Below are 17,946 nucleotides of genomic sequence, written 5' to 3' on the forward strand. Positions count from 1 at the left end.
ATCAACCCACCAAAAAGATATAGCCTAGGAAGCAGGCTTTCAGTGGGGAGATCTTTGCCCCAACCATGACTCCACCCCAATATACACTAAACATAAGCTTTGAGCAGGGGGAATTTCCCACCTCCACACTGGACATGTCCAGATGAGCACGCATGTGCAGTTTGTGGTACCTCAAAGTTGTTTGAGGTAACACAAACCATACATGGCACAGATGCAGCTGTTTGCTGCGCTGCTAAAATTTGACTCTGGGAGATCCTAATATTAAAAAAAAATGGCTGCTAAGAAAAGTGGCATGACGCACGTAGCAGCAATGTGTGCTGCCAGAAATGGAGCTTAGCTGGCCAGAGCCATGCTCTGGCTGGTGACCAGGCTCTGAGAAGCTGGATTGACACTGCTGCTGCCCTGGGAGGCCCCCAGGTATGGATGTTGGCCCCAGCCTCCCCTACCCTACCTGGCTCAATATGCTGCATGTCGGAGCGCATGTGCAGGGGTGTGCCCTGGGACAAAAAAACCCTGCATATGCATACTCATCTGGACATGCCCCCTGACTCCACCCAATATACCTGAACCCATTTTGGGATGATTAACTTCTTGGGCTGCCAAACAGTAACATGTTCTATACTAACCTATTCCTTGGCTCCTTTGCCATATTTCTAACAAGATTTGGCATTTATGCTGGATGGTTTTGCTATGTATACAGCATAAAATGGAAAATGGACTAACACCACCAAGCCAAAGGCCAAGGACCTTCAGTGACCTTGTATGTCAATAAGAAACTTAATTATGAAAATCTCCCCCCCCCACCCCGCTGCACTATGTCATAGAATCACAGAAAATTAGGGTTGGAAGGTACCTCAGGAGGTCATCTAGTCAAAACAGGACTTACCCCATCTAAATCATCCCAACCAAAGCTTTGTCTAGCTGGGTCTTAAAAACCTTCAAAGATAGAGATTTCACCACCTATCTGGATAACCTGCTCCTGTGTTTTACTACCCTCCTAGTAAGAAACTTCTTCCTAATATCTAACCTAAACTTCCTTTGCTGCAACTTGAGACGATTGCTCCTTGTTGTTATCTGCCACCACTGAGAACTGTTTAGCTCCATCTTCTTTTGAACCCCTCTTCAGGTAGTTGAAGGCTGCTACTAGATCACCTCTCAGTCCTCTCTTCTCTAGACTAAATAAGCCCAGTTCTCTCAGGCACTCCTCACAAGTCATATGTCCCAGATCCCTCACCATTTGTGTTGACCTCCACTGGTCTCTCTCTAATTTGTCCACATCCTTTCTGTAGCAGCAGGGCCCAAAACTGAACACAGTACTCCAGATGTGGTCTCACCAATGCTGAATAGAGGCAAGTAATCACTTCCCTTGACTTACTGGCAACACACCTACCAACGCAGCCATGCATGCCATTAGACTTCTCAACAAGAGGACACTGCTGGCTCATACTCAGCTTATTGTCCATTGTAACCCCCAGGACCTTTTCTGCAGAGCTGCTGCCCAGGCAGTCAGCACCCAGCCTCTATTGGTGCATGGGGTTCTTCTGTCCTACGTGCAGGACTTTGCACTTGTCCTTGTTGAATCTCATGAGATTCCTTTTGGCTCAAACCTCCAATTTGTCTAGGTCACTCTGAATCTTAGCCCTTCCCTCCAGAGTATCAACTACTCCCCCCAGCTTGGTGCAATTTAAGCTATCTTCCAGGTCGCTGATGAAGACATTGGACAAAACTGGCCCCAAGACTGACCCCTGGGGCTCTCCACTTGATACTGGCTGCCAACTAGACATTGAGCTATTGATTACTACCCTGCACAGGTGTCCCTGTATAGATGCCTCATCACTGCAGTCAGAGCCAACCGGAGCAGGGTGCGGGGCCTGGGGCAAATCAGCCCACGTGGGGCCCCAACCCTGCTCTGATTCCACCCGTCCGGGACCCGAAGAAGCTGCTGCTGCTGCTATTAACAGCAGTGGTACTGGCAGCAGTGGTGGGGGTGGGTAGTGAGCGGCTGGACTTGAAGCAAGTGGTGGTGGTGCAGAGTCACCACAGCTGCTCCGTCCAGCTCTGCAGGGCCCCGCAAAACACGGGGCCTGGGGCAATTGCCCTGATTCACCCCCTGCAGGGATGGCCCCGACTGCAGTGTATGCTGATGTGGGTGCCCCCCACACCTCTGCATTGCCTCCTGGGGCAGGCATAGACCACAAAAGCCAGAGAAGAGAGGAGGAGCAATAGGGGGAGTTGCTGCCAGGCAGAAGCCTTGAGGGCTGCAATTTAATCCCCCCATGGTGGTATGCAGCTTGCTGGCCGCCCAGCTGGTTAGCCCTGATTTTATTCTGTTCCACAGGTATGGGGGAGTGAACACTCTGCATGATTGGAAGGTTTTTTTGGGTTGCTTTGTTTGTTTTAATCTTAGGGGAATGGCTTTTTCTTACAAATCTGTCACATACTTCAATCCAAAAGCCAACAGCCCTTGGGTGCAGCATGAAAAACCTTCACATCTAATTTGGGTGTAAAATTTGTAGAAAAACATTTAAGGAAACAGTGAATGCCCCTGAATAAATATCATTACTCATAATTATTAAACTTAAATATAGAATAATTGGTGCAGAGAAACTTCAGTGACCATTACGGCCCTCGGGTGCCAGATACATCTAAACTAGAGATGCATCGATACATCAGTTTGGTATTGGATTGCTACTGATATAAAGAAAATTGTCTGCATTGGAAATTGGCCTGATGGGGCCAATAATGTGGCTGATGAATGGCCCATGTATGTGCGCAGCCTCAGCACAGCACTCAGGCAGCGAGGAGCAGAGCCCGGCAGTGTGGAGAGCTGCCTCCATGTGGTAAGTCTGTTGTGGTGGAAGAGGCACGAAGGGGGCAGATCAATGCCCCCATGGTGAGGGAGGGGGCAGGGACAGGCACTGCACAGCTGGGGTGGGGCATAGCATGGGATGGGGCTGTGACTCATTGGGGGAGATGGCTCCTGCCACTGCACGCACCCTGGGAGGGCACAGGGGGTGGGACACAGCACAGGGGGAGCAGGCTGCAGCTGTGGGCTGGAGCTGGGGGTTGCGCCAGGCTCTTCTTGCCAGGGGTTGGGCCAAATTTTGTCGTAGCTCCTTCCCAGTGCTGCCGCCACAACACACCTGACACAGCCCCGGCTCTTCCTGACTCAACTCTAGCCGCTCCCCATGTGCCGGGAAAAGTTGGGGCTGTGCCAGGCGTGCAGTGGTGGCAGCATTGGGAGGTTGCAGAATTGGGGTGGTTGCAGCCCCCTTATAGCTCCTGCCCTGAGCCCAGCCCCCAGTGGAAGTGGATCCCACCACAGCCCCAGCTCCAGCCTGCAGCTGCAGCCCATGCAGATTCGGGGGTATGCGCCCTCCCCCGCCAGGGGTATGTGCTCTCCCAGGGTGTATGCAGCAGTGGTAGCTGCCCTCCTCCCCCCCGCAATGAGCCTTGGGTCCACCCCACGCCCTGCCCTGCCCCAGCTGCACAGCGCTTGTCCCTGCCCCTGCCCGCTTCCTCACCATGGGCGGGGGGAATCTGCCCCACCCAAGCCCCTTTCCCCTCTACTCCTCTTCCACCGCAATGGACTTACCAGCTGGAGGGAGCTCTCTACCGTGTATCGGAAATCGGATCAATATTGGTTGATATGCCTCCTTAACAATCAAATATCACTATTAGCCCCCAAAATCTTTATTGGGACACCCCTAGTTTTAGCAGATGCTTTCCCCACTCCCATGAGGTTACAGTGCACTAATGCCTATGCTACTGCTCTCCTGAAATACTCCTTCTGTGTGAAGAAGGAAGTTAAACAGGGAACTTTACACTACCAGTGTACCACACAGCCCCAAAGGGTTCATCTGCAATACAGTACTGGAGGTACTACCAAATTCTATCTAAGAGAAAGATAGTGAACTCTACCTATTACTCCTGCCCTGAGTTGTACCTAATTGTAAGAAGATTCCCATTTTCCACTTCCACATATTGGTCACCTCTGTGAAGCTTATTTACTGAGAATGTAGTTGTTTCACAGACAGTTGATTGCAAAGTATGTCATTTTGACGTAGAGTATTGTTTTTTTAAAATATATATCTTCAAATATATCAAAGCTAAGCTTTAAAAATGAGCCAACTTATAACTATCTGAATCTCATCACTCCAAAAAAAATGTGTGATCTGTAAATGAACACTGTTCACACTGAGATAAATAAAAAACAGCCTAATGGAAAACATATCACCTTTGGGATGAGAACAAGCTCAAGAAATTTTAGCCCAATTTGTTATGGGAATTTGTGTCAAGCTTTAGCTGCTTGAAAATGAGAGGATAATAAATGAAAATGTCTCTTCCCTCAGGAGGCAGATCCTCAGGTGGTGAAAACTGAGAATTGGACTGCACAGTGATAGCATCTCTTGTGTGACAGTATACCGCTTTCTAATCAAATAACTACTGTGAAATACCTGATTCACTTTGCACCCAACAGCTGGATTTTTAGTCTGTGTTCCCAGCCATACACTGAAAATAAGCACAATAAGAAAGGCAGAAACAGCTGCACACTACAAAAAAACCCTTGTTATAAAAAAGGTCCGTCGTCAGTCTCTAGCATAGGAAGGAAGTGAAACCATTTTTCTTTCCCTTCTCATGCATGGCAGCTGTCTTATAAAAATTATTACTGTGCTGTTTTGTAACATAAACTCTACAGTATTTAGTAAACTATAAACTCCAAACTGCTCATGGCCCAACACGGATTTAACACTGTTAAGGCAGTCAAAACATTACCACTGTGTCAATGAGCTTCAGTGATCCTGTTGGGAAATGCTCTAATTCTACTATGACCAGTTATTTACTTTAAAAGAACTGGTGAGTCTTCTGCATCCAGACCATCTAGATCAATTAAATCTTAGCTTGAGCATGTAAAAATGCATTCAGTTCAGGAGAATCTATTTTTTCCCGAAATAGTTGTTAAAATAACTATAACTATATTGATCCTCAAACACAAGCAGACAAGTGAAAGAGCAAGATACTGTTTATTGGTTCAAAAACATGTATGATTTTAGATTTTAAAAAATACCATTTCTTCAGGTGCTTTATTTAAGCAAACAATATAAAAATAATTTTGATACCCTTTCTCTGGTTTAACAACACTTTTCTCCATGAATAATCCTATTGACACTTGCAGACATAGGCCATGTCCAGATGAGCACAGTCATGTGGTATGTGGTGCCACAGACCCATCTGTGGTGCAACACACTGTACATTCAGGTGTTCCCCGCACTGCAGGGTAGCAGTGCAAGGTTTGTTTGTTTTTCATCCTAGAAGAACAGGCCAGGCTCTGAGCAGCAGGATTGCAGCTCCTGGAGGCCCCCAGGACCCCAGGTAAGGCTGCTGGTGCCAGCAACTGTGCTGGCCCCAGCCTCCCCTACCCCACCTGGGATAACCTGCAGTGCACCAGAGGATGTGTGGCACAGTGTGCAGTGGCACGAGGTGTGCTGGTACTTCTTGCCCCTGGGGAAACACACGTCCGCACTCATGTGGACACAGCTATAGATATCATTCATTGTGAGTAAGGGTTTGACAGTCTGGTATAAATAACAGAAGCAACAACCCCACCACTCTATGGGGTGATAATTTTGGTCACAAAACCTGTGCATTAAAGCTTATGTTTATTTTGCAGTAATGACATGTCTCAAGGTAAAACTAGGGGATTAGGGGACTATGGGCTCAACAATTCAATGGCCAGATGGCTGCAGGGTTGGACCCAGAGAGTACTAATAGGTGGATCTTTGTCGACCTGATGGAAGGTAGGCAGTGGGGTCCCCCAGTGGACCAGTGCTTTTCAACACCTTCATCAATGATCTGGATGTGGGGGTGTAAAGCACACTGGCAAAGTTTGCCGATGACACTAAGCTGTAGAGAAGTGCGGCCACACATCAGGGTAGGCTGACAATCCAGGTGGACTTAGATTAGTTAGATGGGCAGACCAGAACCAGATGCTGTTCAACACTTAGAAGTGTAAAGCGCTCCATCTGGGAAGGAAAAATCCACAACATACTTATAGACTTGGTAATGCCATGTTAGCACCACATCCGAAAGGGACCTGGGGATCATAATTGACCATAAAATGAATATGAATATGAATGTGATACTACAGTTAGCAGAGCAAACAATATGCTGGCATGCATCAACCAACGCATCTCAAGCAAAACTTAGGAAGTTATTCTCCCTCTCTGCTCAGAATTGATGAGGCGCAGCTGGAGTACTGCATCCAGTTCTGGGTACCACACTTTAAGAAGGATGTGGAGAAGTGTGAGAGAGTCCAGAGAAGAGCCACTCATATGATTAGAGGACTGAAAAGCAAGCCATACAAGAAAAGGCTGACAGATATGGGACTGTTCCACCCAAAAAAGAGAAGACTTTGAAGGGATTTGGTGGCAGCTTACAAATGTATCAGTGGAGAGCATGGGGGCTAGGCAAACAACTATTCACCAAAGTGCCACAGGAGCAAAAGTTATAAACTCTTAGAAAAAGGTTTCAGACTGGATACAAGGAAAAACTTCTTTATGGTTCGTATTACCAGACTCTGGAATAGGGTTCTAGTGGGGCTGGTGCAGGCACCTACCCTCGAGATCTTCAAAAAGAGACTGGACACTCACCTTGCTGGGGTTATTTGACCCCAGCAATCTTTCCTGCCTACAGCAGGGGGGCTGGACCTGAAGATCTCATGAGGTCCCTTCCAGCTCTAAACTTCTGTGAATGACTCAAAATATATTTTGACCAAAATATTATATAGCAATATATTTCCAAGGCAATGCCTTCATCTGTGTGCACATGAAAGGTAGAATTCTAGACTCTGATCCTGTAGTTAAGTGCCTATGGAAGTCAATATGAATGGCCACCATCTACTACAGAATCAAAGTCTGGACCAAAGCATATTTTGAACATTTAATTTCAATCCTTTTCACACACAAATTATAATGAAACCATTAAAACCGTAAGTCCATATGTCCTATGTATTAGATGTGCACAAAGAAAGGACAATCTAAAGTCCCATTGCAAATTTGTCCCATAAAGTGTCATCAGTAGAAAAAAGGAACATTATGAACTTCTACATAATTTGGGTTCAGTGTTCATGAGGCTGACAGATATGCTGAATTGCATCATTTTTAGGTTGTCCTGATTTTTACCAATTACATCTCAGCAACATTAAAATAAATAGTTCAGTCTTTATGAATTTATTTCCATTCACTGCAATTACTAGATATATTTCCATAGAAACTCCATTGCAAATCTGCTTTAGTAGAGAATTAATTAATGAGACATGTTTGAAAGCATTACCCAGACAACTATTAGTGTAGCAAAAAAACCTTAATTTAAGAATATATATTATATTCTGCAAAATACTGTGATTCTTGTATCCTGGAGACAAGGTAACCCCTTTTTTCAGAGCTATTTCAAGGTAAAAAAATATTAAGTTTTGTTATAGGCTATGATGTTACTAGTCATTAAAGGATACATGGAGGAGAGCAGAAGGCAACGGGGACACCTACCTCCCCCCCAGTCATTGCTTTCCCTGTTGTAGCAGTGGGAGGGGGATGAATTTAAGAATAAGTAGATTCTATACCTGAAAAATTATAACAAATGTATACATTTTCCATATAAATAATCTAATTATGGGGTGGTTGTGTTAAATTCAGGGTCAACTTATATTCAGGTAAATATGGTACTCTCCTGTGGAAACAGCATATTTTTATCCCTGCAGGAGAGACTAGTGGATCAGTGGGTTTCTTGCAACAAAAAAGGGAGGTGTGTGTGGCATGGAGGGGAAGCTTAGTATGACAAATATGGAAATGTTCTATGATAATTTGTCAATGTAGGCTTGACTTGGCTTGGGCATGGTGTTTTCTGTACAAATAACCTTGATTAAATGCTTCCCAACAGACAAGGCTCGGGGGAAAAGATACCTCAAGATGTTCCCTTGATTGGTTTCTATTTAAAGGCTGTTAGAAGACAACACTTGAATAATTAGTTCTGATGATTCTGGTTCAGTCTTTGGGCAGCCTTCAGAATTGGCTTTATCAAAAAGGGCTGAAGTCTGATGACACTTAAAGGAGCATCTTGGCAAATAAAGAACACTGGCAGGGAAACAAAGAGTACTTTTTTGGTGTCATGCTGAAACAAACTTAGATAGAGGAACCTGAGGCAGTGGGGTCTGAAGAAGCTAAGTTTTTCTATTAGGGGACGATAGGTTAGATAGGATAGAAAAATATACATACTTTTTGCAGTTTTAAAATCCTTTTATCAACTAATACTTTGTTCCAGCTGCTGAATAAAAATACACTGAAGAAGGATGTTGGCAATGAATCAGTGATCAACAGGGATCCTAGTTTTCTCTGATTTTAATAATCCCCAATTTTCAAATTAAAAAAAGTAACCCCAAATCCACATTTTTCCATGACTAAAATGAAACATCACTATACATATATCTATATATTAGTGGCATTTCATTTTAATCATGGAAAATGTGGATTTGAGGTTATTTTTTTAATCTGAAAATTGGGGATATTTTTAAGATCAGAGAAAACCAAGATCCCCGCTGATTGCACATCCTGACTGGAGAAAACACAAGTGCCTGAGATACAAGCAGACCCCCAAAGCAGTAAATGATCGTTACACATAAGATAGTAAGACCAATATCCCATTCAAAGCCTAACGCAGTGAACTACCTCCCTCCAATCCAAGAATGAGAGAATAGCAAGATTCTGCTCCAAAACTGGGCCAATGCCATAAGATCTGAGGAGATGCATTCAGAGAGGCCAGGAAATGAAAACAGGTGCAGATAACTTCACTGTAGCAGTTACAGGACTTTAAAAAGTCACAGTACCCTTGAGTATTGTTACAAACTCACGGCTGACTCCTTTCAGTTACCTTATTGGGCAAGGGCTCCAATTTATGCAGTGCCCCTGATTTTCTGCTACCTCATTAATCTGTGACTATATTGTCCACAGTTTTTTCCAGCCGTAGTTGATTTCTTACTGTTCTAATTTAGTTTGCTTATTCTTTTCAGTCATGTAGCGTGCTCAATCAGTTGTAAGAATGTTAACAATAACATTTACCTGTATAAAGCGGCCCTCAGATGTTCCCAGATTGGCAATGGTAAGATTCCCTTTGGTGAAGACAGATATTGAAGTTAACAGGATACTGTTGAACTGCCCCATGAACAAGTCGACCCGTTGCAAAGGAGTCGTAACCTCTACCCGGTATTCATCATCTCGTGCTCTGCAGTATGAGGCATTTCTTGAAAATATCTGTCATAAAATAAAGTACAGATGAGTACTGCTCCTGCAAGCAGAGGACAGCCTGGAAAAGCTCTTTGTTAAAGAGAAATCATTTGGCAAGTGGATATAAAGGATCAAAGGTACTGACAGTGTTTCAAACTGTAATTGTTCCATCAGTTATCATGTTCCATGGGGAATACAGTGATGTTTTAGCTTTATGGAATCATTTCCCATGTAATTTATTTTGTATAACTACCCAAAAACACGAGTTTTTCTAAACTGGTAGAAATATGCAAGCACATATACCAAGATATGATAATAAACTTAATATATTATCATTATGCTTTTCATCCAAGGGTCTCAAAATGCTTTAAATCTAGAGTTGCTAGAAATGTCTTTGATATATATAGATATATCTATATCTATATCTATATATATATATATATATACACACACACATACACACACACACACAAACACATGTATCTATATATAATGCGTATATCTATATATGGGTGTGTGTATATACATATATATATGGAATAGTTATCACACAATCTATTATTTTTTTCATTTTTGACAATAAAAGAAAAAACAGTTTTTTCTTCTCTCTTCCTTTTATTCTTCCCTCCCTTTTTAAGTGAAAAAAAAAAGAGGAAAAAAAAGAAGGGACAGGAAATGTACATGATAAAATGGGAAAAAAAAATCTAGATTCTGATTCTGTCTAAGAAATCCAAACTATAGCATATCCACGTCAATATAATTACTTAGGGTTTGACCATACATTATTCTTTCTTGTCCCTTTTTATATTTCTCATCAGTGTGGTTATAATATATTCTACATTAGCAGAATCATGAATGTATAAAAGATGATTTTTCTCTTCCACTGGAACAATTTCTGGAACAATATATTTTAAAATAGTCTTTAGAAAAGAACAATACCATGCTTCCTGACAATTCAATAGTAATCTATTAACTGATAATTCCATTACTATTGATGCTTCATCTTCCATTTTGATGAGATAATACAGATAATAAACAGGGACCCCTTAAAGGGTCCATAACCATTTTAAAATTGGAAAGCATCTAGCATGTTTCTACTGTAACATACTCTATAACTAAACATTAAGCCTATATTGCACTTTTTTAAACTTAGTTTTTGTCTATTCTTTAAAAAAAATCAATTATATATTTTTTTTCTTCTAAAACTTGATTTAAAGCCTTTGGATATCAATAGAGTCTTTTCACTGACTTCACTAGAATCTGAATCAGGCCTTTAAACAACAGACTGGAATGATCTTTTTACTATTATATAGTTATTCCAATCTTTGAGGTACAAATTATTTTTATAAGGCAACTTAAAATATGAAGTAATTCTGGTTTTGGTTTATTCCTGATCAGTGCTAGATAAAGTCAAAGGAATTCAAAGCACTTCCCCAACCTCAGGAATAAAACCATCCAGTATTTTATTAGTAATGATAGTGTTCATGAAGAAGGCACACTGAGAACACTGGAAAACTTAGATATTTTATTGATATTTAGATGTTGCCAGTTCTAGTGCAATCTGTAGCAGCGGCAGCTTTAGTATTGCTCAGTTAATGTGCTGCAGCTGTGACAAGTGAAACCAATCATGTTCAGGGGTGAATGAGGGCATGAACCACCCTGATGAGCCACATAAACAGAGACACTTTTCACATATTTCAAATTACATGTGTCAAAGTTCTTTATAGTATCAGTTTTGGTGTTAACTGTTATTGTGATGTGGATACCTCAGTTAGGACTCATTTCACATGGTTCACCAAGCAATCATCAGACGGTAATGTCTATATGTAACTATTACTTTGTCAAAAGGTATGCAGCGTAGTGGCTCACAATGACTTTAAAAGGCTAAGGGGGGGCTGTACTCAGTAGACACTACCATGTATCTTAGTCAGTCAGATGGGCTGCATTAATCTATCCCTGTAGGTTCCCATGACCATATTTCCCCATGATGGGCCATGGGTATTTTTATAGTCATGCTCAGTGTTAGTTGCATTTAATCAACTTCATAGTCAATTGCCATTGCAAAGCACATGCTGCTTTTGGCAGCAGTTTATTGATAATGTATTTAATTAGGTTTCCTTGTATACTAAGGGAAGACAAGGTGCTTTTTACCCCTTGCTGATTTGGGAAAAAATCTTGTCTTGTATTTGAGTAAATACAGTAGCATTATTTTGTGCTTAGATTTTGGCTAGTCTAGATGTGTCTGCAAAACATCTATACAGTTGTTGCTTATACACTGAACAGCAAGAGTTCCAGCAAAGTAGCATCCACGGCTCCTGTGTTTTTTTAAATGAGGCAGATCCCTTACTTGTTGCTTCTCCCAACAAGAAACCTCTTCCCTTTGATAGAGTTCCCTCACCAACACAAGACAGGAACTTTGATTCAGATGCATCTGCATTAAGGACCCTCTTTGAAAATTAACCTCCTCGAGAATGAACAATAAATGTGCCTCTAATCCTGAGTTCACATGGTTTCAACTCCTTGCCATTCTTGATTGTACTTTGCCTAGAGCTCTAATTAATAGTCAAGTGGCCTGGATTTTCCTCCCTGTTCATAACTGATGGCACCTTCCTCTGGCCTCCTGAAATTAAATGTGACCTACCTGAACTTCTTCCAGATGTTCTAGTTTTGAACATTTACCCAAGGATCTGTACATGGCCTTCAAATAAAGCCTGGCTGCATGAGATAACCATAATATACAGTTAATTACTCCATAAACATTCTACCCTGTGCACAAAACACTTGTAGTAAGGCCTCTAAAGTGTTATGTGAACTTACCCCTTCATTTTATTTCTCAGCAGCTAACCTACTATAATTATTAACCTGATAAAATACAACAGTACTGGATGAAGAAAATGCTGTAATTTAACCCTTAGATGATTTGCCAACTGTCCTCTCCCATGCACACATGCTTATCTAAGTATTCATCTGGCTGGCACTATGGAAAAATAATTGACTTCTGGGTTAAGCATTCACAATATTATGCCAAGTTCCAGTGACAAATCACACAAATATTGAAATAAGCAGAGACCCTACCGGTATGTGGTTAAGCTTGGGCACATTGTTTTTTATGCATGACTAGGAGTGCTAATTGCATGTGTGATTCATAAAGAAAGCTGTTAACTTGATGTAGGTGTGTCATTGGAATGTGATGAGGTAAAGGCAAGTACTGAATTCCGGTTGTGCCCAGAATGGACAGGAGGTAATACATCCTATCTTATTTGCTCACAGGAGAAGTTGTGATGATTTGGAATTTATCCTGGATGCAGCAGTCTATGAAATACAAATTGGACAAGATAATTTCTGACCTGGACCCACAGCAGTTATTTCCATTTGAGAAAACTCATACATGTGTATTAAATTAAGCTGATGTTGATTTAAAATTTGTTTCTGTGAAATTGTATTTTTAAACCCAACATTTTAAAAAATGGATAAAAAAATTCAAAATTATTTTCAAAGTCCTTTTTTATAAAAGATGCCCAATTAGACAAGTATCCAGTTTTAAAAAATCCATTATAAAATCAATTGGGAAAGATAAAAAACTTTGTTTATCAATTTTTACAGAACATGTTTGGTATCTGCAGAAATGGCAGCAAGAAGGAACAGTTCAGTAAGCATCCCTCCAGGCCTGTCTCCAAAGCTGTCAAAACTCCTGCTTCCTAATTAAGTGAGATTCCCCATTAGAAAACGATATTATCTTTAATGTCTTGAATGAATTAGAAATTAATGACTTACTCATAACAGCCCACCTCATGCCATCCTGCAAGCAACTTGGAGGACAGGATTAGCATTCAAAAGTTCAAGAGCAGAGAAGTGGTCTGAAGTGAACAAAGTGAAATTCAATAAAGCAAGTATAATATACTATACTTGTATCACAGTTAAGATATAGTGAATCCAAAGTAATGGCTAGAGCAGTGTTGCCAGCAAAGGGCAGGAGCAGAATCAAAGTCCAAACGGCAAGTCAGAGGTTCAGATGCAAAGAACCCCACCAGGAGTCGGGGAGCCGGAGGTGAGGCTTGGACTTAGCAGGCCCTTCATGGTCAGAAATACATTGGGCAGACACTTGCCAGCAATCTACTCCATACTTTTGTAGATGACTTTGAGGAAAGAACAACAAGGGTGAAGTCTCATGTAGGGGGGTGCCTAACCTGTCGCATTATTCTATGGGGTAGCTATGCAGTCATGGGGTATGGCCAACCTAGTGACCTCTGCCAGGGTACAGTTTCTTGCAAGTATTCACTTATCACAGTTTAGGAAGGTGAAATCAAGTGGACAAACAAAAAATGGGGAATACCTAGGTAGTAATACTACCCAGCCAAAGGATCTGGGAGCAATAGTGGATCACAAAGTAAATATAAACCAAGAATGTGACACTGTCACAAAGTCAAGACACATTGTAGGTGTATTAACAGAAGTCCCATATGTATGACATGGAAGGCAATTCTTCTGCTGTACCCAGCGCTAGTGAGATCTTGGCTGGAATACTGTGTCCACTTTGGTGCACTACACTTTAGGAAAGTTGTAGATAAGTTGGAGAGTCCAGAAGGAGCAACAAGAGGTTTAGAAAGTCTGACCTAGGAAGAAAAGTAGAGAGAATTGTTTTTGCTTAGTGGTGAAAAGAGCAGATTGATATGAGGACATTATTAAAATCTTCCAGTATGTAAAAGGCTGTTATTAAGAGAACAGTACCTGTTTGTTTGTGCCCACTGAGGATACAGCTGATAACCACAAGTAATCAGCTCAACTTACAGTAAAGAAAATTTAGGTTGGTTATTAAGAAAAGCTCTCTACTGCACCTCGTTGGAGTTTTGTAAACACAAGGATGTGCTGGATGTATTTAATCATGCTTTGGAAGTCAGGCGTAGATTATGGGCTAAAATCCTATTTCACTTTATACGGACATTAAGTGCAGTATTTGGCACTTCTGCATAGTTTCAGGCTTTATTTTGCCCTATGTGCACATATGCCAAGAACAAAGTGAAGGATAAGGAAGGCCCTCCCATAATCCAACAGACTATGAAGAAGGAGATGTAGGCTCTAGAGCACCCCTAATCTAAAGGGGATTTGAACCTGCATCTCACTAAAGTGGTCTAACCACATGGCCACCTCCTTTGCAACCTCCTCTTAGTGCACTTATGGCTACATATGTGGCATTTAAGTTTGTAAAGTAAAATAGGATCAAGTCTTGAGGACCTCTTGAGGTCCTTTCTAGCTCTGTATTTACATGACTTTATGACTGACATAACTGGCAAATTGGGAATTTAAGTGTAAGTGGATTTCTAGGCATTTAATTTGATGGAAAAACAGGTTGAAGTTTCAAAATAAGCAGCGAAAACGTAATTAGAATGTGACAGGTAAAAAAAAAGCTGTACGATTTCCATCTATTTAACTGGAATTTGTTCAAATTATGAGACCGGGCAGTTAGATAGAATATTTGTGCAGCCATAAAATAAAGCTTCAAGTCAGCTTCTTCAAGCATAACTGGTGGCTTCAGTCTCTGAATTTCTAAATAAGAAAGTTCTTGGTTAATTTCTTATTTGCCCCCAGTGCAGGAAATCAGGCACTTATGTTTTAAAATGATGTACGTGGTTAACTGCTACTTTCCAATCCAAAGTCTGAAAGTTAGATTCTTACAACTGCTGTCCAGCTGTCACAACCTTCGGGGTACCTAAATTTCCACAAGTAAAGTTGTCCTACGTGGTTTTATTTCTGAAGCAGGACATCTATACAACCATTCAAGTCCCAGCAGGGGATCCCTAACCAGCCATCCCCTACAGATGCTATGTGAAAGTTCCTATTATTCTGGGTTCTGAGGAACCAAATTAGAAGAAAAGTGGTGGTTCCTCCTATTTACATATTGCTTAAGTACTCTCAAGGACTTTAGCATGTACTGAAATACTTAGCTGATTTAGATTTTTGCTTAATAAAAAGTTAAAGAAAAGGTTTCAACATATATAAACATGAGTACCCTGGTAATATCACCATGATCAGCTGTCCTCATCTGTATAAAGTGAGCAGAAGGGACTACCAACATAGAATTATTCCTGAAATCTGTTAACAATGGAATCAATAGTAAAAAAAAATGCATTTGATGTAAAGTGAATGGAATAGAAATCCTTAGATATAAGACTTATTTCCTAGTTCAGGGGCGCTCAACAACTGGCCTGCAGGCCAGATCCAGCCTGCAGAGCCATGTCATCTGGCCCTCAAGGCTCCCTGTGGATCCATAAATTTGGTGGTGTGGGAGTGGTGACTGCTCCCCTACTGCCAAATTTCTGAACCTGTGGAGAGCCCTGCAGGCTAGGTAACACTGGCTTTGCATGGAGAGGCAGTGCAGGGCATGGGGCAGGCAGAGGCAGCATGAGGCCCAATCCGGGGACATGGACATGAAAAGAGGTGGTGCAGGGCCCAAGCTGGGTGCATGTGGCCCTATCCAGACCACAGACCAACCCTGTGCCAGCGCCAGTCATCCAGCCCAAAGGGACCAAAGGTTGAGCACCACTGGCCTAGTTAATTGTCCTAGTGAAGGCCAAGGATTCTGAGAATACCTGAGACCTCTCCAAAAACACATATTGCCTCTTTCATCACAAAACCAATTATTACTGTTTCTAAACAACAGTACTGTACTTTCAGGAGTGTTTGCCCTACTAGAATTAAGTATAAAGCAGAGATTTGAGATATATAGATATAGACATAGCTATATAGATAGATATACAGAGAGGAGAAGAAAGGGAGGCAGCCCCAATAGGTTACCCTCTTTAAGCTGTTTCACACTTTTATAGTGTCTTTTCATTGAGATTTCAAAGTGGCTTGCCATCATTTAATCAATTTAGTTTTATGAATTTCTTTAGACGGAGACATTGTTGTTGTTGCTGTTATTATGAGCTTCATGATGATGAAACTGATGAACAAAGAGTTCATGGCCCCAATGATTTGACCAATGCCATACTGGAAATCTGTGGGATGGTCAGAAACAGAACCTGAATCTGCTGTTTTGGAAACCTGTGCAAAAGCCATTAAAAAATCCCTAAAGGTCCTGATTTTCTTTTATTGCTGTCTTTGAAAGGCGTTAGACTTGAGTTTTCACATAATTCACATATCTTGCTACTTTAATTCTGGGCTCTGCTACAGATAATTACTAGGTCCTTGTAATTATAGCTTTTTGATAAAATAGAAAGAGAAAGAAAAATCACTAGGACAAACTGTCCTGCACCTGGCACATTTACATGTTCTATTCACTTTAGTCTTCTTCTTTTTGTCAAATGTCCTTAACAAAGAACTATTTGGGTATCTTCTTTTCCATTTCCCAAAGTGGCTTCATGCCACAGTTGATCAAAAGGCAGAATACAAGTTAAAAGATGAAGCAAACATCTAAGTGGCTTTCTCCTTTGGTCCCACAGAGGAATACCCTCTTGTGAATTTTTTTCTGCATGATTTACAGGTCCAGAGGGTTTGTAAAACTGGACAAAATGTTATAGTTTAAAAACTCCAAAACTATGTATGTAGGTCTACAGACAGATAAATTGGTACTTACTGCATGAATTCCTTAAAATTGCTGGCATGATTATGGAGGATATTCAAGATATAAATAAAACAAATGGGAAATGAAAATTCCTTGGATGTAAGAGAAGCATGATGTCTTTTGCCAGCAGGGATAACTGCAAAGTCTAGTATGGGAATCTTTACCGATAAACAAATCCAGATCTAGCACCCAGACTGAGTAGCTTGGAAAATGCATAGGGAAATGAGGGAAGAAATTTATTTACCCAGACCATATAGCAGTTGAAGTTCCCAGCTGAAGATAAAATCACTATGGGACAGTAGAATCTATGTAGCTCTTTGCACCCCTTCAATTCTTCCATGTAAAGAACTCATGGCAACCTATCCCTTGTATCACGTGTGTCAAATATATGGCCCATGGACTGGATCCAGCCTATGGAGTCATTTCACTCAGCACACAGGGCTTCCAGAGAGCCTGGGAATTTGAGGGTGAAATGAGTGGGAGTTGAGTGTGCTACCAAAGTCCCAGCTACTGCTGGGGATGTGTGTTGGTGGTGGAGAGGGGGGAGGCATCAAGAGATGCCTGCATTAACCCCCTTGCCACTTCTCACCCCAGTGGCCACTGCCACCTACCTCACTGGGTCCATATTAGGTCCATAAGGCTCTTTACAGTCCAGATATGGTCCCTGAGGAGTTCTAGAGTCTAAATCTAGCCCAGGAGTGAAGCTGAGTATGACACCTTTGATCTGTATTATACAGGGGAAGCATATGCCATGGCAAACCTCACTAGTCCAGTAATGTAGCTGACCTGGACTCCTGCAAAATAGCTCCCTGCAGCTGGGTATCTCTCTGAAAAGAACATTGGATGAAAGTTTTTGTGGGTTCACAAGAAAGCTACGGTATGTAAACAGACAGAGGTGACCACAAATAATTCTTTGGTTTTATATGGTTTTTATACAATTCCATTATTTACATTCCAACTGCCATGGCAGTTGTGGAACAGGCATGGCTTGTCTCTATACAGAACTGCTGGGTGCCATAACTGCATGACACAGACATACCCTTAAGGACCAAATCCAGGATCTAGCTGGGTAAGTCACCCTGGGCATGTCCAGATAAGTGCACACGTGCA

General features: G+C 41.6%; 1 protein-coding gene across 4 annotated transcripts in view; it reads right to left on the minus strand.

The window, feature by feature from the left end:
- Window positions 1-17,946, minus strand: part of MET (MET proto-oncogene, receptor tyrosine kinase) — a 129,290-nt gene that overhangs the window by 70,000 nt on the left and 41,344 nt on the right. For all 4 annotated transcript variants that reach the window (XM_090042234.1, XM_090042235.1, XM_090042233.1 and 1 more), the window contains exon 3: window positions 9,111-9,302. In XM_090042234.1, the coding sequence (XP_089898360.1) occupies window positions 9,111-9,302 (192 nt within the window). The remainder of the gene's footprint in view (window positions 1-9,110; window positions 9,303-17,946) is intronic.

Source organism: Crocodylus siamensis, chromosome 4 (genome assembly GCF_052110815.1).
Source record: "Crocodylus siamensis isolate JL-2025a chromosome 4, ASM5211081v1, whole genome shotgun sequence".
Classification (NCBI taxonomy): Eukaryota; Metazoa; Chordata; order Crocodylia; family Crocodylidae; genus Crocodylus; species Crocodylus siamensis.